This window comes from Canis lupus, chromosome 10 (assembly GCF_011100685.1).
Source record: "Canis lupus familiaris isolate Mischka breed German Shepherd chromosome 10, alternate assembly UU_Cfam_GSD_1.0, whole genome shotgun sequence".
Lineage (NCBI taxonomy): Eukaryota > Metazoa > Chordata > Mammalia > Carnivora > Canidae > Canis > Canis lupus.
In genome coordinates, this window is record NC_049231.1 from 61,851,216 (window position 1) to 61,876,295 (window position 25,080).

Below are 25,080 nucleotides of genomic sequence, written 5' to 3' on the forward strand. Positions count from 1 at the left end.
ATAAATAATAGTGGTTAAGAGTCAGAATGATAATATGATAACCATTTATTGAGCAACCATTATGTACAGGGAACTTTCCAAACATTCTTTCAGATCCTCACAACAATCCTGAAAAAAAATTCAGAGGGTATGGAATGCCTGGGTGGCTCTGTTGGTTAAGCATCTGCTTTCAGCTCAAGTCATGGTCTCCAAGTCCTGGGATGGAGCCCTGCTTCAGGATCCCCACTCAGCAGGAAGCCTGCTTCTCCCACCCTCTCCCTGCTCCTGCTCCTGCTCTCTCTTGCTATCTCTCTCTCAAATAAAAAAAATCTTAAAAAAAAAAATCAAAGGGTTTAAGTCACTTGTTCAATACTTATTAGTTAGGATGCTTCAGAGATGACATTAGGACAGAACTCTTCTTGTTTGTATTTGATCCCTGTCTTTTATATATGTGTGCCTAAAAATTTTTTAAATAAAGTGAGAATTTTTTTTGTATCCTTTTTGTCCCACAAAACATTAACACTTTATCATGAGCATTTCCCATGTTATCCATCTTTTAAGATTATTTTTAAAGGCAGCATAATATTCCATTATGGAGCAGATTTCCCCTACCCTTATTTTTCAGTATTTAGGCTATTACCAGATGTTCTGCTTTCATAAATTATTCTGTGATAAGCATCCAAGATCATATCTCTGATGATTTTTGTAGAATAAAACCCGAGGAGTGGGACTGCCAGGTCAAGTTTATAAGTGTTTTTAAGGCTCCTGATGCATGTTGCCAAATTGCTTTCCTGAAAGGTTGTACCAATCCGTATTCCCAGGGAGATAAACACTTAACTTTGAAAGCAAAGGGAATTTTAACATGTGAGATAAGCTGGCACCTTGTTTAAAGAAACAAGTCCGTAAGTTCTCTGCAAAGGCCCTCTGAGAACCCTTAGGAACCAGTGGCTGAGGAAACACTGTTCCGCCTTCCTGACTGGCTGGTTAAATTCCCAACATCCCAGATGTCATTTTATTCACGGTTATAGGAGGGGATTGGGTGGAGTAAGAGGGGAAATAGAAGCATTTGCATGATAATAAACCTGAAACTTAATAATCATGCTTTTACAAAACATGTATATGGTCTTTTCTTGAGGCTGCTTTTCCAGAATAGGATGACCTTCTCCAAGGGGATAAGAATATTTTTCTCTGCCAGATCTTAAGCTAGGGCATTGAAATTATTTCTATACACATACACAAAGAGAAGGAAAGAGCTGAGGTACAAATATTTAGTCACCCAAAAGAGAAGAAAAGATACCACAGTGGCATTAATTACCTAGATAGTATTTAAGGCCAAAGGAAAATTCAAAAAGAATTTTTTTTGAATGTTAAAATTCTCCACCCCAATTTGTTATGAGTTGACATAGTCAAAAAACCATTGGCCTATTTTAACCTTTGAACATTTCCACTTTAGTTCTACATATTGGGAGAAAGGAAAGAATATTCACAAAGATGGGGGGAAAGGATGGTCACTGTAGGGAGACAGAAACAGGTGAAAACAGGTTATTTCAATTCTCTGTAGTTACTTGGGTTTTCAAACCATAGGCTGGGTCTTAAGAAATGGAACTTAACTTCATATATACACCAAGTAGGGCAAGGCCTAGATGGCACGATTTTAAAAGAGTGTAAAGATTTTGGTATTTTGCCATTATTTGCAGGGCCCTGCATTGATCAGGGTTAGCCAACTACTATAGCAAACAACCCCAATTTCAGTACCCTAACACCATAAAGAGCTACTTCTTGCTTCTGTCACAGTCTGGTATAGGTTATCCAGAGGAAAAAAGAAGAAAAGAAGAAAAGAAAAGAAAAGAAAAGAAAAGAAAAGAAAAGAACAGACAAGAAAAGAAAAAGAAAAGAAAAAAGAAAGGAAAAGAAAAAAACAGAAAATCAAGAACGCAAAAAAAGAAAAGAAAAGGACCCTTCAGGAGGAAGGAAGGTTTCCTTCCTTCCGGTTCCGTGCCTTCCTTTCCTTTCCGTCCTTTCTTTCCTTTCTCCTCCTCCTCCTCCCCTCCCTCCTCCCTCCCTCCCCCTCCCTCCCTCCCTCCCCCCTCCCTCCCTCCCTCCCTCCTCCCGCCCTCCCTCCTCCCTCCCCCCCTCCCTCCCCTCCCTCCCTCCCGCAAGCCCTGAACCCGATGCCGGAGCCTAGCTCCCTCCCAGTCCCCTCCCTCCCCTCCCCTCCTGGCCCTCCAATCCCTCACTCCCTCCCTCACTCCCTCCACATACCCCCAAAGGTTTCTCCAGAGGATGAGGGGCAGTGAAGGAGGACCTATTCCACAAAGTCATTCAGAGATCCAGGGAAATGTGAATTAAACCAAGAACATACCATTCTCATCCATTGGATTGACAAAATTTCAATTTTTACAATAAAATATATCTGTAAATAAATTGTGTGATTTGAATAGATTTTAGAAATTATAAAATGGCTGCTTGGGGTTCTTTGCCCCCAGAGCAAATAGAAAAGGTCAACAAAGCTAAGAGTAAAAGTAGTGTTAGATGACAGGAGAAGGACTTGGGGGAACCACGTGCATTGCTCCCCAACTCAAAAAAAGTTTAGAAGGGGAAAAGGAATCCAAGTCCTAGAAAGAAGTCATCATATCTTAAAAAGAGTAGCTATTGACAACAGGGAACAGGCTGTGCCCAAATAGACTCTCTTAGACTCTTATGGACATTCTCATGACCCTCACTTCCAGAATAAATCACCAGAATCAGGACATCTTGGATCTTGAACATGAAACACCCAATCTCTCATGGCTCCTGCTCTCTTGTGGACACACATTTCTAGGTTAGCAGCCTCATCAGAGCATCAGTTTTGGAAGAGACATTCTTGTTCCCAGGTCCACAGTGAAAAGTGGGAGGGAACGTGGGAAAATCAGGGCAAGGCTTGGTCATGGTGCCATGAGATGTTGCCAGGTCATTCCTCCTGTCCTGAACAGGTGGGTGCTGGATAAGGAGACTGTCTGTGATGAATGAAAGAGACATTTGGTATAAGACCCCAGGATAGGCCTCTGGGATAGGAAGTATCTTGGTTACATAGCCCTGGGACAAGAAGAAAGCATTTCATCATTTAGATTTCAATATTTGGGACACCGGGGTGGCTCAGCAGTTGGGCAGCTGCCTTTGGCTTAGGTCGTGATCTCAGGATCCGGGACCTAGTCCCACATCAGGCTCCTGCAGGGAGCCTGCTTCTCCCTCTGCCTGTGTCTCTGCCTCTCTCTCTCTCCTCTCTGTGTTTCTCATGAATAAATAAATAAAATATTTTTAAATAAATAAATCTTTAAAAAAAAAGATTTCAATATTTGTTTAATAGAGACCTGGAAAAACTTCCAGGGAAAACAGTAATTGCCAAGAGAAATTAGTTTTTTTAGAATATTTTTTACATTTCTTAGTGATACCTTCACTGGCCCTGGTTGAACAGCAGCTTAATGGTAAATTGGTGGGTACTGGAGCACCTGCATGGCTCAGTCCATTGCTACCTTTGGCTTGGGTCATGATACTGGGGTCCTGGGATCGAGCCCTGCATTGGGCTCTCTGCTCAGTGGTTCCCTCTCCCTCTACTCCCCCTGCTCCCCCTGCTTTAATAAAATCTTAAAAAAAAATTGGTGGGTACTGTGCCTTTTAAGGTGACCAGTTTGCCCAAGATTTAACTGTTTTAAAAATGAGGGAAACTCCTCCATCTCAAACAAATTAGGGTTGGTCACCCTAACTCTTCTACACAGTTTTGCTAACAGCATCAGCTGGGAGTTGTTTTGCCCAAAATGACAAGGCATTTGGGCAAACTGACTGACTTTCACCTCTGTAAAGCAGTCAAGATGAGGGCAGGTCAGGGTGCTGCCTGTGACCCCGGCACAACGCAGCATTATCTATCCCATGAGGAGACTAAATTTACAACTTGACCTCGAGTCACAAGCTTAGGAAGGAGCTTGGAGATTATCTAGTGCGACCATCTATTTGGCAAATAAAGAAATCAAGATGGAGAAATCTTAAGAAATGTTTAAGGCCATGCAGCACAACTGTCCAGGGCAAGACTTCTGTAGTCTGGTGCTCTTTCCACTGTAACACACAACTCTGTCACCAGAATGCCCAAGCAACTGAGTTAATGGGCCCCAAGAGATTATCCTGGACATCCCTCCCAAATCCTAGGAGAAATGATCCCAATAGTCACCACCAGTGGCAAAGTAAAGGATGGCAGTGGCAGCCTCCCCTTGGGGAGACTCAGGTGGTGCCTAAGAGGCCAAACCGCACCACCATGAGTTGCCATGTTTTTCTGGAGCTCCACTCCCAGACTCCAAACTCTCCTGACCAACATCAAGGCCCCAAACTTTCCTGTACTTCCTTCCTATCCCACCTTCTCAGCTTAAACGAGGCTAGGAAAAAAGACAAAAAGAGGGATAAGGAGGTGCATAGGATGCAATAAATAAGTAAATAAAGTATTTTTAAAAAGGTCTTTTTATTTGAAAGAGAGAGAGCACGCATGTACACACACATGAGAACCAGTGGGGGAGGAGCAAAGAGAGAGGGAAAGCAGACTCCCCACTGAGCAGGGAGCCCAATGTGAGGCTTGATCCCAGGACCCCAGGATCATTGACATGAGCTGAAGGCAGAAGCTTAACCAACTGAGTCACCCAGGTGCCCCAGTTGGAACTTCTGAGAAGCTAAATGAAATACACTACTCAAGCTGATTCTACACACATGGCATTGCTGTTCTCAAAAACCAAACCAGCAACCAAGCAACTACTTCTACAACCAATGAAGTACCTACTTACAAATGTCTTATTTTTAAAGGGAACAAAAAAGGTTTTGATCACAGAGTCTGTGCAGCTGGTAACATGTCCCTTGGGAACACGGGGCTTTTAAAATCATTACTCTTATGGCTTCTCCCATTATTATTTCAGAGTTATTAAGGCTCATCTGTGTAGACGTACCCATAGAAAAGGTAATTCGGGTTGGATATAGGCTTAGGAAGCATGTGGAAATTGCCATCAAAGAATAATTATTTTATATTCCCACCCCTCCTAGGTCTCTTTTCTGGACTTATAGACAGTTGCAGATGAGAGTAACACACTGTAGGTTACTTCTAACCTGTCCAGTACCTGAGGGACTGTAAGTCCACTTCAGGTACATATATTTGAACCCAAAAGGCTGTGACATTGCAAAGTTAAACCACCTATTCTGGTTGACCTCTGCACCTCAATGTCCCCCATGACATATCTCTTTCTGCCACTCTGTTCTCTGTCCCTGCAAATCTTTCCCATGCTCTGAGACCCAGCTTAAGGTCCTCCTAAGACATCTTGCCAAACTTCTACAACCCATATCATTCTCCCTTCTCTGAGTTGATGTAGCTCTTAAAGTAGCATTTAATTGCAAACTATGGGGACGCCTGGGTGGCTCAACAGTTGAGTGTCTGCCTTTGCCACCAGAATTTCAGGATCGAGTCCCACATTGGGCTCCTGCACAGAAGCCTGCTTCTCGTCCCTCTGCCTGTGTCTCTCCCTCTCTGTGTGTCTCTCATGAATAAACAGAATCTTTAAAAGAAAAAATTGCAAACTATGTTCTATCTTGCTTTTGTTTCACAGGTATACAGAATGGCCGTGTGAAAGCAGTATGTTAACGAGAAATGCTCAATTAATATTCGTTGAATGAATTAGTAAGTAAGAGCACGGATTTTGGAGTCAGAAAGACCTGACATTACTTCTTACTAGCTAGATGACCTTTAGCAGTAAGTCGCTTAACCAGTTTGAGCCTCAGTTCCTTTTTTTTTTAAGATTTTTTTTTTATTTTATTTTATTTATTCATGAGAGACACAGAGAGAAAGAGAGGCAGAGACACAGGCAGAGGGAGAAGCAGGCTTCATGCAGGGAGCCCGATGTGGGACTCGATCCCAGGACTCCAGGATCACGTCCTGAGCTGAAGGCAGACACTTAACTGCTGAGCCACCGAGGTGTCCCTAGCCTCAGTTTCTTTATCTGGAAAATGGCAATAATACAACACAGCTCAGAGGAATAAATAAAATACACATAACAGGTGGTCAAGGACAGAATGTGTCCTTTACCTTCACCAAGTGCCCAGTGAGTCAGCATTCATTTATTGATTATCTAAACCCAATTTATAGTCCAGGGTCTTTTTTTTTCCCCCCCAACAGTGTTCATGCTAAGACATGTCTACCATACTTTAATTGGGACAAGGTTTGGCCTATCGATTGTTAAAAGGTTTCTAGAAACGAAGACCAAGTTCCTGTAGCAAAAGGACACACAGAGGTTATGGTGTTCTTGCGTGTTGATATGCCTTCTTATAGGAGAAGAAAAAGACCCCAAACTTATTATAACGAAAAGTATTGTTTGAATCACCTGCCGTGGCCCTAGTATCATTCACCGTTGTTTCCTTCAAAGTATGTAGCAAGACATAGCAGGCACTCTATTTGCATTTGTAAAATGAATTACAGCCATGATTCCAAAGTGTTGGGAATTTAACTAGCTGGAGTAGTAGGGAAATGTTTTCAAAAGCCATTTAATTCTTTGTGTCCTAAAGTATATTTCAACAAAACAGAACTCCAAAAGACTGCCCAAAGCTGCAGCCAAAACAGCCCTGGGCCAAGGATTGTTGAATAGTGTCCTTTAAACCCTGCTCCATAAATATTCTCAGCCTAATGAACCCATGCCCCCAAAGAGCCCCTGAACTGGTCTACTAACCGCAATACATGTTAAATTTATGATTTCTAAACAAGATAAAAGACCTGATTGGATTTATTTCCTTACCAAAAAAAAAAGCATTCCTTTCCTGACCAAGTTGAGACCCTGTGCTGGTTTATTTGCTACCAGTACCTACTTGCAAGTTACTTAGGCCAAACCTCCTCATACAACTTCCCTGGTGTTTTTTTAGAGTTGCCTTCCTTCCCTGACTGGTCTGAGCCTCCTCCTCTCACCACAGTGACTCTGCAGCCTTTCACTGACTGATTCCTCCCATGGCTGTTCCAGGTGTCTTCCTACCCGGCCACCACTGAGCAGCATTTTCCCAGGTTATCCCCCCAGGTTCTCCCTTTCAGGAGAGTCACACAGAATCATAGAGTCAGAAGTGACCTTGGAATTCATCTACTCATTCTACAGTTGAGAAATACAAGACCCGGAGAAGAAAATGAATGGCACGGTCTTGGTTCTGAATCTAGGGCTGTGCCACTAGGCAAGACCTGAAGATATCCTCAGCAGCCCCTCCCCCAGCCCATACTCTGGGAAAGTCACATGTAAAGTCCAAAGAGTTTGCCTTCAATGCCTCAATTTGGCTTCCAAAATGTCTGTGTGGATGGACTCCCTGGGGCTGCTATCCTCCCACCCATCACCCTGCAGACTCCAGTCTTATCTTAGCTGACTTCCCTATATTTTGTTTTCTCAAGGTCAGACTCTGTTTTTGTAATAAAGTGAGATGAGCAATATCTGACAAACTCAATTCTCATCACCTCACCATGGCAGGGTTAGGACCAGCTCTGGCCTGAGCATTTTAGCATGTTCAAGAGCCTACACCCACACTTAGTCCACTATTTCCAATATCTTCCTACCTAGCACCTAGCATGAGTCTAAACCCAGGACAGAGCATGTCCAGAAAGGACAAGATTAAAAACCTCATGTAAAGTCTGCAGAATGGGTCATAGTGCCTGGATCCTAAGTCCTGCTTACTCTCCGAACCAGTTCTGTGGCCCCCAACAAATCACTGGACTGCCCTCAGTTTGTTCACTGGAGAAATGAGGTTAATGGCAATACCTTGATAGAACAGGGAAAATGAGAAAATAAGAACTCTTCAACAAAGGTAAAAATATTTTTCAAAGGTATGACTATCTATTATGTTATTAGTAATAATACAGTCACTTCCTTGTCCTCCTCCAAGACATTTACTCACATTTCTTTGGAACTCTTTCAGAGAACTCTCAGATTTACCAGATAGCTTGAAAGATTTAGCCTCTCCTGTTTAAATTCCCTTGCAGTGAAGCCCAGTCTGTACCAATGGACTTTTTAAAAAGCAAGATAAAAAGGGAAGGTTTAACCAGGACTCAGGGCTCAGAAAATGAAATCATTTGGCAAAGATGAATTCCAACCATCTGCCCCCACCACCAGCAACTATATGCTGCATGCTTCCTGAGAGCAAGTCACGGAGTTGAAAGCTTGGAGTCCTTGCCCTGGTCTCAGAATATAACTTCAAGTCTCTCAAGTTTTGCTTTTGAGGCCACTTCTTGACCTTCAAGTTCTTAAAGCCCAATAGCAACCAGACAAAACTCTTGCCCACAATGTTTTATCACAGTATTCACACCTTGCATTACAGCCTCTTTCTGCCTACAGACTTGAACACTCAGTTTGACAAGCAGGGAGTTCCACAGGCCAGGGCTATGATTATACTATGTTGTTGCTTGAGGGAGAAAAGGAGAGAATCCTAAACAAACAAGAACTGACCAAACAAATTAACAGGCCAGACAAGATTAGAATTTGTCTTCCCTGATCCAGCTCAAACATTTGTTTGAAAGCCAAATCCTTTACTTTTTCTAATGGGCAGAATGGACAACAGGAAACATTTAGAATAATAATAGCAGATTCAACAGATGAATAGTAAAGAGCCCATCTTGGTAGGAAACATTTACCTGTCTTTGGAATGCTCCCACAACTTAAAGGGGTCCCCCTTCTTATACTTCCAGGGTACTCAGAAATTATTCAAAAGTGAGAATATAATGAGGGGAAGCAACAAACATGCAACCTGATGACTTTTCCCAGTCCCTCCCCAACAGAAATCATCCATAAAGTAAATGGCTCTGCAAGTGGAGTTCACCTGGAAAGCACTCATATCAACCACCAGCCTTAATGTGGACATAAATATCTGGTCAACTTCACAGCCATTTATCCTACTCTTGGGATAATATACATAAATAAACTGGAAGTGGACACTTCTCCCATCCCAGGGAGGTGATCCTGCCCCTAAACTCCAGGCACATTTTCAGGCAATAAAAGAAAATCAGCCCATCTCTGGCTACAACTGACTGGGCAGCTTGCAGGAGGCCCAGACTCTGGAGAGCGTCTCTGTCCCCCCATAAGCTTCCTTTCCCTCTCTGCTCTGCTCTCTCTTACCAGCCCCCTGTCCTTTCTCCTTTTCTTTCACTTACTAGCCTGGCTCCTCTTTTGTGTTTGCTTATTTTGTTGCTGTTTGTTCTTGTTATTTTCTATCTGGGTTTTGTTTGCTTTTTTAAACAGTATTTTTTTTAAGTTAGAGTGAAATATAAATAACAAAATATTTATATATTTTAACCATTCGTAATCATACAATTCAGTGGCATCGAGTACACTCACAATGCTGTCTGCTCATCACTACCATGCATCTCCTGAACAATGTACCACCTTAACAGACCCTCTGTGCCTCCATAGGTGGACGCCTCTTACCCCCCTCTCCCCAGCAACATCAAAGTGATCTTGATGTTATATAAGGTAGCATCTCACGGTGCACCATGCTTGTGCCCCAACAACTCCCATTGCATCCCTATGCTCCCTATGATATTTTTTCCCCTCTAATCACAAAGATTTGACTCTGTCCCTCAAAAAATAGATGTTTGGGAACCCGCTCTTCATTATACAAACCCCGCAAGCCCTAAACGATAAATGCCAACTGAGGCGCCCATGCAGTAGGTCAGAGGTTGGCCACACTTCTCAAAGTTAATTCACGTTGTTAAAATGTAGACCATGACTCAGTAGCTCTGCAGAGGGGCTATGGGTTGTGCATTTTTCATGGGCTCCCAGATGATGGTTCCCACACTCTGGGATCCGCTGATGGCACTCTGAGTCTTGAGGGGAGATATTCTTTCCCTAGAGCCCCCAGATGAGGAAGGCTTCTGAAAGGAGATGACAGCTGAGGAGCAGTTCTCTTATCTGTGAAGCCCCCACAGGAATGGCCACCTGGGGAGATACACGGTACAATCTCACCCTGTCACCCTGAGAGGGAAACATAATTCACCTACTCAGGGGTGGAAGTGGTGGCAGGAAGTCCAAGTATACCCAGCAGGCTGTTCGTGCTACCCGAGGAAAGAGGAACTGACCTTTTTCTCATGGGGAAGTGTATCTTTTCTTCTCCAAACCACAGGCTCCCAAACATACTAGCTCGAGTGAAGTTCCTGCGATGACCACTGGGCGTGGGCCAGCCTCATCTGGCCCCCACCCCACAGGCTATGCCCCCCCACCCCGCCCCACCGGCCTGGGTCAGCCAAGCAGGGCTGCCATTCCACTTGCCTGCTGCAGGACCCCAGCCTCCCCTTCCAGAAGCGCAGCCACACTTGCCTTCCCACTCCAATGCTGTGCCTCTAAGCCCAAGCCAGGGAAGAAAGCTGTGTACACTGACACTTAAATTAGATCCTTGCAATTATCTCTCAATCCTAGTTTGCCCTGTGCTTCTTTATCACTTTTTTTAATAGCTAAAGTTACTCGCCCTCGTTTTAAGTACATTGTGCAAAAGGCATAGGCCAACTTCTGATATATTCCCACAAGCAAAATTAAATACCAGTAACATGTGTTTTAGTGAATTGGGTCCCTCAATTTGCATCTTATAATAAGGATGTTATCATACTGGTTTATGGCTCAGCTCTTTAGTTTTTATCTCTCTGGGGCTAGATTCCCCCTCATGAGTTCAATGCAAGTCTATGAACTAATGCAATTTTTAAAACGCTTTTCTTCTGTGTTAACATTAACACCCTTATGAGTGAAAAGATTTTACTCCCCAAAGTGTACAGAATGTTTGCATTCACTGGAGGATGGGGTGGGGATATTAGCCCTTAGTGATATCCGTGGCTGCTCTTAACTGAAAGGAGTTGAGTCAGTAATCCGGTCTGCCACTGCAAAAAAGCCTTTTTCACCTCTTTGCACTGAGACATAATCTCTGGTGTGTTCATTCCCTTACATTTAGATTAATTATAAAACATTGTCACCAGAATATTAAAGTAATGTTTAATACACAGAAGGGAATAAGGTATTCTGGAAAATGCATAATTTCCCTATGATGATTTTGCCAGTTGCATGCAATATGATCTTTTGATTGCCAGCTATAGAAATATTGTGACTAAGCTTTCACTAGCTTTTTATTTTTGCAACCATCCTGTCATAGCACTTTGAAAACTGTAAGCTTGGCCCATCAAAAAAAAAAAAAAAAAACACACATACCAAAAAAAAAAAAAAAAAAACAAGGGTGCCCATGCTAAAGAGTTCTCTCAGCTTGGTTCCAAAAGAGGGTGGTAGAAGGAGAGGGTGTGCAGTGTACAACAGCACCTTCCACTTCAGCAGTCCTAACACAGTGGGATGGTGGAGAAAGGACTGACCCTACCCTTTCTACAAGCCCAACACATGCGCACACGATGCGTGTGCTTGTACACACATACACACAACACTCCACGTCCCTTGACTGGGGGAAGGTATCAACATTCCTAAATGGTATTCCCAAGTCCTCCTGCTTGCTTCAGATTTTCCAAGCTCTACTGCAGCCACACACCCAAGAGGAATGGTCTAAATCAACACAAAACAGCAGCAAGTGGAATGTTCCTTGTTGGCAGTGGCTGAAATGGGACCAACACTCCTCGGAGGACCACTCTTGGGGATTGGTTACCTCAGCCATCTCCCTCTAGGTCACTGGGCTCAGTCCTTGGCTGTGTTGGTTAACAACCAAGTGTTGTTACTAGCAGAGTACTCCTGTCCTTCGAGGTCTCACTTCAGGTCTCTGCAGGTGGGACTTTTTCACTTCAATAATAACTTTTAAATAATAATAATAATAATAATAATAATAATGGCAGCAGAAGGGACACTCCAGCCCCCTCTCCTTGCCATGAGCACTCACAAGAAAGTAGTAGTAGCCCCGTTCCTCCATCACATTACCAAGAATCCTGGTACAATTCTTTGAGCTTTTTAAAAATGGAATTAATTTTTAAATATGTGTTCTCTTTACCTATGCCACCTAACAGCAATACGCCCAACACCTGTCATCTTGTTTCCATTCTCTTCAAGGCTTCCTATGCCTCTCTGGCTCCCACCCTCTGCTTTTCAAAAATATACTGGATGTACGTATGAAAAACTAAGCCCTCTCACCCCAAAAGGCTCAGAGTCTGGAGGCTTAATTACCTCTCCATTTGCAACACAGAGGCCCCTTGGGTCAGAATTAAATGTGATTTCCAGTAGGAGAGGGGATAGGTTTACTCCACTCCTGCCCATCCCACATCTGTTCTGTAGACACAATGACTCCTCAGGCCAGGAGAGGATAAACGAACCTTCTCTAGTCCAGTTTTGCAACCTTTACCTTTAATGCAGAGAAGAGCAGGGGGTCAGACTGAATACAGTTTCTGAAGATAAGATTCTAGAAACTAGGGGGGTGATGAATATCAAAGATCAAAGCCCACCCAGTGAGGTCCTTGAGAGCATCACAGTCTTTACAGATGAGGCATGTTTCCCTGTCTGGTTGTGAGCATACTGACAGCATACACAAGACATGAATATGCATAGGTTATAAATAGGTGCATACATAAGAAATTAGAAGGTAACTGTGCATATATATATACAGCCTTCCTGTACATACACCATACTTCTGACTCATGGGAAAAAATGTAAAGAATGATGACGTGAAAGGATTAAACACTTGCATTACAACAACTACATTAAACACTTAGATATATGGACACTTGTATTTCCTAACCAAGTATACAGCAGACCCCCTTATCCATGGAGGATGCATTCCAGGACCCCTAGTGGATGGTTGAAACCACGCATAGCACCAAGCCCTACATATGCTCTGCTTGTTTTTCCTATATGTACATACCTATGGTAAAGTCCAATTTATAAACTAGGCCCAGGGCAGCCCGGGTGGCCCAGCAGTTAAGCAGCTGCCTTCAGCCCAGGGCGTGATCCTGGAGACCCAGGCTCGAGGCCCACGTGGGGCTCCCTGCATGGAGCCTGCTTCTCCCTCTGCCTGTGTCTCTGCCTCTCCCCCTCTGTGTCTCTCATGAATAAATAAATAAAATCTTTAAAAATAAATAGATAAACTAGGCCCAGTAAGACAGGAACAACAAAAACAAACCATAAAACAATTGTAGCACTATACAGGCATACCTCGTTTTATTGCGCTTCGCTTTATTGCACTTCGCTGATACGCATTTGGTTGTTTTGTTTTTCGGGTTTTTGTTGTTGTTGTTGTTGTTGTTGTTGTTTTTACAAACGCAAGGTCTGAGCAAGTCCATCGGTGCCATTTTTCCAACAGCATTTGCTCGCTTCGCGTCCGTGTCACGTTTTGGTGATCTCGCCACCTTTCAGGCCTTTTCCTGATTGTTCTATCTGTTACGGTTGATCTACGGACCAGTGGTTACGACCCGCCCAGACCTCTGATGATGATTAGCATTGCTTAGCGGGAAAGCATTGTTCAATGAAGGTGTGGACTTTTTTTTTTTTTTTTTGGATATCACAGTACTGCGCACTCAGCAGACTACAGTAGAGTGTGAACATGCCTCTCACGTGCACCGGGAAATCGAAGAACTCGTCTGACGCGCCGGAAGGCGATGTTCAGCTTTATCGCCGGGCCGGCCCCAAACCACGGGGTCTCCGGGGGGCGCCTGCCTCGATTACAGCCCTGAGAGGGACGCCCGGTGGCTCCGCGGTTGAGCCTCTTTGCCTCCGGCCCAGGGCGTGATCCTGGAGGCCCGGATGGAGGCCCGCGTCGGGCTCCCTGCATGGAGCCTGCTTCTCTCCTCTGTGCCTCTGCCTCTCTCTCTCTCTCTGGGTCTCTCATAAATAAATAAATCTTTTTTTTTTTTTAAATTAAGTTATGAGAATGCAGTCTCTCTCCCTCTCCGAAAACCTCTCACGTGCCGTACTCACCCCTCTTCGCGTGAGGATGAGAGACGGAAAATGGCGGCCGCGTGACATGACGCAGGTGGATGACGCAGGTGGGTGGCGCAGGCGTTGTGACGTAGTGCTGGCTGCGATGGACCTTCTGACCTTGAGTCGGAAGGAGCACCCGCTTTCCCACGGCCGCTGCAGGTGGACGCCTGAAACTATGGGAAGCAAAACTGCGGATGAGGAGGCGCTTTCGTGACTGTTGTGTGCCCCCCCCCCCCCCCCCCGAGTGTGAATCGAGCCCGGTGCTCCCAGGAGAGGGGCAGCTCAGCCCTGCCTTCTGCTCCACAGACTTCATCTCAGAGGCCTTCCCTTCCTCCTGGTCCCACGTCAGGCTCTATGGGGGATGCTTAACTCTTCACTTGGACTTTATTTCACGGGGGCACCCGGGTGGCTCGGCGGTTTAGCAACGCCTGCAGCCCAGGGCGTGACCCAGGGGTCCCCGCATCGAGTCCCACATCGGGCTCCCTGCATGGAGCCTGCTTCTCCCTCTGCCTGGGGCTCTGTCTCTGTCTCTGTGTGTGTCTCTCTCTGTGTCTCTCATGAATAAATAAATGAAATATTTAATAAAAGAAAAAAAAAAGACTTTATTTCTTTATTTCAGCGGGAGGGAAATCGAGCCCTACCTGTAAGGTCAAAGTGTCTCCACGCCTCGGGGGACTGTTTCCACGTGTGTTGAGCCCCTTGGGCGACTCGTAGCCACTCACTCGTGGCTGATCTTTAGCTTGTGTTTACGTCCTCGACAATCCCCCTGAGAGGAGGGGCCGGCCCTGGGGCTCGGGCTGTGGACAGGTCACAGGAGGCTCAAGGAAACTCAAGGGTGAAATGGAGAGTTTGCAACCCAGTGTCAAAAACAAATTCTTTGTATGCCTTAAATGTCCTGATTTAGGACACTGAACAGTCGTAGACCAATCCTGCTCCCAGGAAGAACAGAACAGGAGCCAGGGGGAAGGGAGGTGTGGAAGGCGATCAGATGATATGACTGCCATACAAAAACCCAAAGGTCTCTCTCTCTCTCTCTCTTTTTTTTCTTTTTTTTTTAATTTAATTTTTTTTTTTTTTTAAGTTTAAGCTCCAAGAGAGTGAAGCCCTAGCCTGGTCAGCCTCACTTTGGTGTAGAGAGCATTTCTCTGATTCTGCATAAACATGCTTGCTTACTTTCTCTTCATGCCTTCATTATGAAATTCATCTAGTGCTGTGCCCAGATGACAATAAAATTGCATTATTACAGTATCTGGCATGTATCAACAATCATACTGTAAAGAAAAAAAGCAACGTAATTCCTACTTTTAAACAGTCAAGAGAACTAAAAAAAAAAAAAAAAAACTTAAATCTTTTTCCCCCCTCAAAAAAGGAAATCCTTGGAGCCCACTGAATTACAAAACTCTTCTAGTTTTCTGTTCTTTTTCCAGCTAAGTTTATCATTGTGCTTGAGACTTTCTGCTAAAGTGTTAAATGCCTGATGAGACATGATGTGTTCCCTTTGTACTGTAAAAACAGTCCATCTCTAGGAAATGGGTCTCAAGGTCTTTATCTTTAAGCTCCTCATTGTGTGGGCTTCTAACAACAGTCAACACATAGGAAGATCTTTTGTTGGCTTCCATAGGCATTCTGGGGTGGATCTGGACCAGGGCAAGTGGGGAATTTAGATATACCGTCAAATAATGGCATCACTGTGTGCTTGCATGCCGTGAAGGTGACTACCTAGCTTGACCCAAATACTGTACTTATGGCAGAGTCCTCCCTCCAGGAAATTGTCTACACCTTCAAAGATCAGCCTTCTATTGGTCTCCTGGTCACCTGTGAGTTCCTCTTCAGTCCATTCCGTACTCCGCTACACTCTTCCTAGAACTTTTCTATGGACACGATTTTGAAAAACTATGTATTGACTATGGTACAAGCTCCTTCACCTTATCATTAAAGAGCCTCCATAATTGGCTTCCCATTATGGCTTCCATTATTTTCATAAACCAAGCTTTTCCTGCCACTGTGATCTAGCCACTGCCCTCCACACACCACAGCACTGCCTTGATCTGGTTTGCCCTCATCCTTTCTTTCTCTTTGTGATCTAAATCCTGGCCTGCCTTTGATGACCAACTAAAAGCCCAGCATCTTTGTGGGCCCCAGAGGAATCCTCTTCCTTCATATTCCTATAGTTTGTATCTCTCATTGCTGAATTAATCATATTCCACCCTTTCATTGTTAATTACCTGCTTTTATGCTTCTAATTTTGCCCTCCTAATGGGACTGACTATAATCCCTTTGAGGACAGGGCTTGGGTCTTACAATTATTTATAGTTGCCCACAGTGCCTAGATCACCACCTTGCACACTGTAGGTGGGGAAAACAAATTTGGCCTATGCTGATATTCTGAAAGAGAGCGTAGGACTGCACGTAGGAGAAGTAGAGATTTCTTTGCCATGTTTCACTTAAAATGAATTAGCAGCAGGTAATCTGTCACAGGTCAGCTCAGAGGGTGGAAATACATGGACTTATGCCTTATATAGGATATACACACGAGATATATAGGAGATAGATAACACTTATCTTCGATTCACGGGACAAGAAACTGTGTTTCTATGGCTACTCCCCTTCTGAATTATCTGCTATCGTTATTTACAAGAAGGACTGGACAAACTACATGAGGAAACATCAGTGTACACTCATCTGCACCATTTGAAAAACAAATGCAACTTTTAAGTATGTCCTACTGATAAGGTATAAAGAATAACATCCCCATTCATTGGAGAGTGCTGAAGCCCCTTGCTTGTTGTCTACTTTGGCAAAGTGAATTATGTATTAGCATTTAAAAAGGCCCACTGTTCTCACCACGTCAGCTTAACTAGTTGTTCAGTAGGATTCTAATTAATTTAATTCTCCACTGGTGGCAATTTCTGACGGGCAGTAACTGTGCCCTTTAACTCTGCCTCCTTTCCCCAGCACTTAGCTCAGTAGGTTGCATATAGCAGGGACCTAATAAATATTTGTTGATTGAACAAATGAATGAGCCCTACTGCAGGTGGAGAAGACGCATGAGTGAATTTCTCGGCTAGGCCTCACAAAATCGAACTGGTCCTCCCAGTGCGGAGGACAGACAGAAATGCAAGTGCTAGAAGATATACTGATATCAATCTTGCTCAATAGTTAGCAAGAGCAGAATCCTGAAGGCAACGCCACTTTGAGTATGCTTTGTAATCAGTTTAATTAGCATTATCATCACTGTTTTTCATAGGGAACCCTCCACCGTGTCATCCTATATGATGACAAAATTCTAGAATGAGACAGAACCTGGAAGTCAACACGTAGAGGTGAAGAGTGAGGATTCTGGAGTCATATGTGACCGTGCCAGTAGTTTAGCTGTGGATATGTCGTGTAGTCTCTCTAGGCTTTGCTAAAATGAGAAAAATGATAGCAGCTACCCCACAAGATGGTTATGAAGAAGAAATAAGAATGTGCATGGAAAGCTCTTATCACTATGTCCAGAACATAGGAAATTCTGTAAAAGCATTAGCTAATATTATTTTTCTTTTAACCTATATTTTGCTCTTTACCAAGGTCCAGGCAGTTGGCCAGCTAAGAAGGGCTCAGTGTTCTATAGAGATCACATTTTGGACATGTCCTGGATCTTTATCTTTAGGCAACAGGTGTGTGGTGCTTTGCCACCTTTCAGGGAGGTGTCCAAGGTCTTCCAGTGCTACCCACCATCAGTGCAAGGAGTAGAGAGGGACCGCCAACCTTCAGGTGAACCAAAGCAATACAACGCACCCCAAGCACTGCAAAGGTAACTGTTTCCAAAATGTGAGCATTTTTGAAATACGATGACAGCTTTAGGTCTCAAACAAAAATCACTGCAACTTTTTTTTTCTGTGCCATAACGTTATTAAGAAAATGGGTTCACTAACTAAAAATAAGGAAAAGCCCAACCCACTTGCGCATAGCATAGTCTTTAAGATTGGATGTCAACATCTCCAATCCAACACAGAGTCTGGAGCATTTGGGTGGCACAACTGTGACTGTTGTGTGCTGCTGGTGTAGGAGGCAGAGAGCAGGGTGTGCCCTTCCTTTTCCTAGATGGAGGAGTGGGCCTCGTGTAGGGTCAAGTGCAGAGAAAGGCCCATCCCTCCAGGTGGGTGAGCACTGGCAAAAATAAAGCCAGAATCACAGCCGGGAGATGCTGACTCAGAGATAAGCCTGATCCTAACCCCCTGGGGGGCCATCCGAAGTACAGCATCCTGTCAGAGGGAAAAGAAAATGTCCTCTCAAAGAAGCTAAAAAATAAAAAGAACTCCACAAATAAGGCGTCGTAGCTACAGGCAAATCCACACAAAGGGGACCGCTTTAAAGGGGAATCTCTTATGTTCAGAGTTCTGAGCTTCGAGTGAATTTCTGAGGCAGAGGATTTGCATTCTGGTTTTTCCCCTTTGTGTGGGGAGGCAAGCAACAGGTAAACAATGGGGTGCTCTGTGACAGGGGCCTGAGCAACTCTGCAGACCTGGGAGCCCATAGGAAGCCCATCTCCGCCCTCCTCTCAGCTGGCTTTCTCTGTGTCTGAGGAGAGGGGACAAGTCACCCGGGAGAGAGGAGCAGAAGTTGCTCCTCTGCAGTAGGGGTTTTGGAAATTCAGGGGACTAGCACCAGGGACCAAGAATCAGGCAAGTTACTTCCTCGCAGACCATCCTCAACAGGGATACTTGATTGGTGGGGGGGGAGACTCCCCGCTGTCCCGCGCTCCTATTTCAGGGATGACTTTGCCCGGTTGGGCTCTAAACAGCTGCTGCACACAAGTGCGGCCCTATCAAGCCCGGAGACGTTCAAAGTCAACCCACGTCCATTCAAAGAAGTGAATGCGAATCAAAGGACGGCTGGCCAGAAAAGAACGGGCAGCTGAAGAGCTGAACACAGCAGATCTAATAAAGGGTGAGGCGGGATTTGTATGTCTCTAAACAGAGCCAGGAACCCCTGATCGAAGGGGGGAAATGAGTAGGATTTCATCTTGCACGGAGAAAGAATGAGCAGGCCTAACTGGGGTATGGAAGTGAATAGTCTTCACGGCCCGGAGCTCTACACAGGTTCAGTTGATCCTCCCTGTAGTTCATTGCTGTTTGGCGACCTTTGACCTCAAAATTAAATATCCCCAGTAACAAGATTCAGGTCATGCTATTGGCTATTTGGATTCTCTAACAGGATGTGATGTGGCCTTGAAATTCAAATTAAGTGGGTGTTTCTCTTAAATCCTGTCTAGAGAATGGAACAGATTGTGAAATCTATTTAAGTCATTCGAGATGAATTTGGTTTGATGAGTAGCTCTTTTTTATGCCCTTTTAACTTTAAAAGCTGTCTCGCAGCAATTCTCGGTCCCTAAGTTTATTTCTACCATCGGAGGGGTGAATTAAAGGAGGAATGCTTCCAGGTAGTGACCTAAATGTTCTCTGCCATCGGGATGCTGCTTAGAAACCCTTGAAATATGGGACATGCTCACATGCTCCCCACTAGGACTGGCACCAAAACAAGCTTTTGATTTTATTCTTAAAACCTTCCGTAATGCACACTTTTCTGCCACTCTTGCTTCTGAATTTAGTAGGTCACAAGGGAGAGATTTGCCGCTCGAATTCCTTTGCACAGGAGCTGGAGGCTTGAGTTCCAGTTCTGACTCAGCCACTAACTATGTGGTTTCGAGAGCTTGGCTTTCACTTTATTTTTCCCCCAAGCTGTGTGATCTTAGATCCTTCACTTAATCTTTGAGATTCTGCTGCCCTGATCTGTAAAATGAATCATTGCTGTGGTTCCCTTCAACTCTCATCTGTTCTTGGCCCACCTTTCTAGAGTCGCTAGGAAAATTGATTCTTTCATATCTATAAAAGTGTTCTTCTATAAGCCTTAGGTATTTTCTGAGAACATTCTTAAAAATATAAAGCCAGGGGAAAAGTAACGTGATTCAACAAGAAGGTGTCTTAATTACTCTAAGATAGGAAGGAAAACAATTATGTTTCTCGATTTTGCTGGAAGTGTGAAGTTCTTTGTCTTGATGTAACCCTGAGGGAGTGCAAACTGAGGAGTGACGTCTCTGTTAGAGACTCAGAGAAATGAAATAGCGTTATTGCTTCCCTGTTGGTTAAGAACTCACACAGAATGGGTCCATGAAGAAGGAAGGTGTGCTTGCAACATTCGTTGTTCCTGAACTTCCAAATGGACTTCAAATTGACTTGACAACCAGTCTGTAAATTCCTCGGATCTCTTTCCTCACACTATACCCCAAAAGGAGCCAAAGCTATATGGCATGGAAGAAGAGAGACACCAGCCTACAAAATACTTCAATTCTGATCCTCTCTACCGCTACTCTCTGGAGACACTGATTTGTAGAATAAGAATTCTTAAAAAATAAAAAAAATTAAAAAAAGAATTCTTGATAGAAATAAACATTAATGCAGAGGGAAAATGTGTCAATATTACTAATCATCTTCAACATTAATCTCAGCTAGCTCTCAGAAAAAAGAAAATCATGACAGTGCACACAAAAAAAGATATTCTTCACCTCTTGCAAGGCTTGACTCTAATACAAAAGTCATTGAAAACTCCAAGCAAAAGTGCCCAGGAAACATTCTGCCAAGGTCTGGAGCACTCAGTTAGACCTCAGTAGAATCCAAGCTTGTGCTCCTTGCCTAAATTTTTCTTTAAACTACCACGAGTTTTTGCTACAATCATTTAGTTTCCTATCACTATCAAAAGGCTGGGTGCTAGGTGCCACAGGAGCTACTAAGTTTCTGCCATCACAGACTCAAAGTCTAACCAAATCTTTTTGTTTAGTGTGACAATCTGGACAGACCACAGAATTAATGTTCATAGGGATCCCTGGGTGGCACAGCGGTTTGGCGCCTGCCTTTGGCCCAGGGCGCGATCCTGGAGACCCGGGATCGAATCCCACATCGGGCTCCCGGTGCATGGAGCCTGCTTCTCCCTCTGCCTGTGTCTCTGCCTCTCTCTCTCTCTCTGTGTGACTATCATAAATAAATTAAAAAAATTAAAAAAAAAAAAAAGAATTAATGTTCATAGACCAGGCTTGGGAGGGTAAGAACAATGTCCTGCGTGTTTGGTCCCCACCCTCCCGAGCACCCAAGACTGTGTCCTCTAATCCATGCTCAATACATGCTGGGCAACCAATTAATCTCTCTGCAGTTTGAAGTTTCACTCTCAGGAGAGGGCACAGTGAGGACCCCGATCAGATTTGTCAGTCCCTTCTTCGGCTTCCACCATTCACGGATAACCACGACCTTGATATATCATACATGGAGATGTCTTCCCAAATCATCAATCCTGTGTGGATTTTCAAAAGTTCTAGCCCTAGCACAACACCGTCATCTCATAATGAATTTCCAAAATGAACTTTTATTCTCTTTCAACTAAAAAGATATGGGGGAAAGAAATGGTCTTTTCTTTTTTTAATGAGGCTTCTTCTTCTTCTTTTTTTTTTTTTTTCCCAAAAGGGGAAGGAAGAAAAGATATCCTTTACCCATGCCCTCTCTCCATCCCTGCCCCCTCAAAAAACAAAAATCTCACTTCTGGAGATATCCATGTATTTATAATGGATCCAATTATTTACTATTAACTAATAATTTATAATTACCCATTTACTTTCTGACACTGAGAAGACAAAAAAGAGGTAGAGGCAGAAATGTAGACCAGAGATGAAAGTGTAGCAAACACCAAGTGCAGTTACCAAGGCCGAAGTTGGCCAAAAAATCTTGATTGTTCTATTTCAGTCGAGTCTCCCTTTGGAAATGGTGTCACTTTTTCTAAGTATCAGCAAGGAGCTTAGCACATTCAGAGAGGATGCTGTCACAGAATCCCTATTGGTCTCAGGTTTCAACAACACAGAGGCAGAGCATGGGGCAGGGAGAGTGTTTCTCCACCAAATAACTCTTGTCTGGAAGTCCCAACTCACCTAGGTGAGAGGAACTCTCAAAAACTCATCAAGGCCACCGAGTCAATCAGGGTTGTTATCCGTCTTGGAAAAACATTTTCCCCGGAGAAAGATGGCAAAAGGGGCCCTTGCTCCAAGCACCCCCTCCCCCCCACCCCACAGTGCACAGGGCTGTTGATAGGAAGGGACAATTTCTTGTGCCTTTACCTATGGATATCCACAATCTGTGTATGTGTGTGTGAGCCAGACGTGTGTGCGTTTATGAACATTTACGATTTATGTGCTGGCACAGACGCTTTCTTTGATCAGCTACAGAGTTCAGTGAAATCAGCTCTGGACTAGACACCAGAACGCCTGGCTTCACCCCCCACCTCCCCACCCCCAGCAATTGTGGCCTCTGGCAAGCCCTTAACCCTGGTGAGCCTCAGTCTCCTCACCCACAAAGTGGAAGTTGTGAGACCTGTTCCGTCGAGGATCAGATGAAATAAGGTCCATGAAAGCACTGTGTAAAGTCTAACTGTAAGAAGTCATTATTTATGATGAATAAGCAGGAAAGAATCCAGATGCCAATTATTTTTGCTATCTTCTCACTAGGCTAGGTAATCTAGCCAGAGGGTGGTGAGTGGGTAAGATTTTCCCCACTTAGGTTCACAGCCAATATGTAAATCTCTAATACACAGGTGTCTGAGTTCTATTATTTATAAACCTATTTTAATATGCTATATTGTTTCTAGTTCTCTTCTGGTTCTCCAGGCAATAGAAAACACCAAATTAAAAAAAATAAAAAAAAAAAAAAAAAAGAAAACACCAAATTGAGAAAAGTTCTTTGCAAATTAACTGGACCAGAAGGGATTTTTAGCACCTGTTTGTAGACCTAACTTACTTGTGCCACTAATTTCTGAGGAATGGACGTCACAATTATAACTGTGTGTTCTGATGTGAACCTCTTTCCTCCTACAGTCTTCCCCCCGTATAAAATCTGCCCCAAATTTCCTGAAATAAGTAATGTAAGTAATAAAGAAGTTTTATGTGTGTTTGTTTGTCTGTATTAAGATATATTTGCTAAAGGTTTGGGAACCTAAAATTAGAATATTTAATAAGCCACTGCTGACATTTATCACCTTCTTTGGGATTTACCACTAACCCAGTGACGTTATCTTTCTTGAGCTAAATTAAAAGACAAATTCAAATCCTGCATGGTAGCCACCAAAAGCATATATTTGAAAAACAGAATTCAGCGTGCCATATTATGCATTATTTAATGGTATGCAAATTATAAGTCAGACAGTTAGGAAAACCACACTTCAGCATTAATAAACAGCAACACTACTACTACATTAATTATGATATTGCTATGATTTATTCCCAGGTTTTGCATTTTGATTCTCCTTGAAAATTTATGCCATCTGATAAGCAGTAACCTCTTTCCCCTCCTACACCTCCTACCCATTCCTCAAATCTGCTCCTCTGGCCCACCCAATGGATGTCTGCAGGAGACGGGTACAGAGATACAAAGTCATAAGCAGCTGCACTGTCTTATAAGCATTAATAATTAAAGAACAAGCAAACACCACCTAAAGCTCCAACATTTATTGTGTTCAATGTTAAGCACACTTTTTAAAAGACAACATAGAATGTATAGAAACAAGGGGTTGGGGGACTCATGCTCATTTCCACAATACAGGTAATTAGGTTGGCTGGTTTCCAAAGGGCCAGGACGTCACTCAGGACAGCGATGGTCCATGCGCCCTCTATACGGGACTGATTTCACTGTTCCAATGTGGGTCTGTTTTTTTGTTTTTACTTTTTATTAAAAAATATAAATAAAATGGCACTGCAGGCCCGGGCAGGAAGGACTCTGCAGGACTCTGTCTTCGCACGACGGCTTCTTGGAGGCTACTGTCAGAAAACATCACAAACTAGCAGGATGACAGACCACGCAGATGTCGGCTGGGCGGCTCGCGTCCACCCCGCCCCTGGGGGCTTCAAATTTTCTCAGAACTTAAGGGCTCTCGAGCTTCCATCCGAAAACTGCCACACATCTTGAGCTCTCTGGGTACTACGCCGAATGGGGGTGTGTGAAGAACCTAGAAAGAGGTTGGAGACAGAGGAGGGGAAAAAAAAAAAGTACAGGTGTGACTTGGCCCAGTGATTTTCTGTTCTCTAACTAGCTTTTTAAATTTACGACTTAAATCCACCACAGGTTGAGCCACTGGCATCTTAAACACCATTTCAAACCCAATCCCCCCCCAACCCCAGATCTCCGGCCTCCCCCTCCCGGCCTCCCCCCGCCACGGCCCCAGACCCGCTACCACATCTCTGGATCTCGTATGATTGTCCTAATAAACTGGGGACACACCTGGGAGGAAACACTTGCCCTTACGACTGAGAAAACTGAGTAGGAAACAGTCCTTTGGTTGAGGAGAACAGGGGGGGTCGGGGGAGGAGGGAAGGGGGACATTTCCTTAAAATAATAATAAAATTATAAAGAAACAGAAACTCAAAATTGATGTGAAAGCAGCACAACGAAAACATGAAATGTCATCAAGTTCAACGTCAAAGCAGCCAACGATTTACAAGAGGCGAACAAATCTCTGAAGAGGAAACCAGAACCCAAAATAGTTGCTCCCAAATGGCACCAAAAACTGCCTGTAGTTTTCTTTCAAACATGCAGTTTTCTTTTCTTTCTTTTTTTTTTTTTTTTTTTTCTTTTTTGGTAAGGGGGCAAGGCAATGGTGAAGGGAAGAAGGGAGTGCTTATTGTCCTCCGGGGGTCCTCCCTTGCTGTGCACAGTGACTTGAAGCAGCAGAACTGGGAGTCCGGATGTGCCGAGGAAGAGGGCCACCACGGTGGCATTCCAGGGCTCGTTGCCATGGCGACCCGAAGCCGGGCCTGGGGCCTCCTCTCCCCCGACTTGGCGCCGCAGGAGGCCCAGGGGCTGGAGCTCAGCTGCTCTCCCGGATTCCCCTGCGCAGTGGAGACCCGGGCTGAGGGGCCGCCTGTGTTCCAGGTGGGCTCTGGGGAACCCCGTTCCCAGTCCGGCCCTGGCACTGTCGTTGCGGCCCGTCTAGCTGACACCCCCACCGCACCCCTTTGTCCGACCTGCTAGCGACATCCAAAGCCCTGACAGATAGAATCCGGCCTGGGCCTGGGCCACCGGCTCACCCCGGGTCGAGGAGCGCAGCCCCCCGGTGGGGTTGGGGGCGCCGGGGGCGGGGCGGGGCGGGTCCTGCGGCCCCGGGTAGACTTTGGGGAAATCGCTTA

General features: G+C 44.3%; 1 protein-coding gene and 2 long non-coding RNA genes across 13 annotated transcripts in view; 1 reads left to right on the top strand and 2 right to left on the bottom strand.

The window, feature by feature from the left end:
• LOC102154951 overlaps positions 1-14,009 on the bottom strand; it is a 144,821-nt gene extending 130,812 nt beyond the window's left edge. For 2 of the 7 annotated variants that reach the window (XR_005366065.1, XR_005366061.1), the window contains exon 1: positions 13,119-14,009. This is a non-coding gene — a long non-coding RNA (uncharacterized LOC102154951). The remainder of the gene's footprint in view (positions 1-13,118) is intronic. The other 5 variants (XR_005366064.1, XR_005366062.1, XR_005366067.1 and 2 more) reach the window with 3 other exon arrangements.
• Positions 14,010-17,285: 3,276 nt separating this feature from the next.
• LOC119876736 lies at positions 17,286-23,382 on the top strand. The gene is made up of 3 exons (XR_005366095.1): positions 17,286-17,679; positions 22,777-22,823; positions 23,186-23,382. It is a non-coding gene; the product is annotated as an uncharacterized LOC119876736 (long non-coding RNA).
• A 9-nt stretch (positions 23,383-23,391) lies between these two features.
• Positions 23,392-25,080, bottom strand: part of BCL11A (BAF chromatin remodeling complex subunit BCL11A) — a 100,195-nt gene continuing 98,506 nt past the window's right edge. For 3 of the 5 annotated variants that reach the window (XM_038551331.1, XM_038551333.1, XM_038551334.1), the window contains one exon: positions 23,392-23,903. In XM_038551331.1, the coding sequence (XP_038407259.1) occupies positions 23,812-23,903 (92 nt within the window). In that variant the 3' untranslated portion in view covers positions 23,392-23,811. The remainder of the gene's footprint in view (positions 23,904-25,080) is intronic. The other 2 variants (XM_038551332.1, XM_038551330.1) reach the window with 1 other exon arrangement.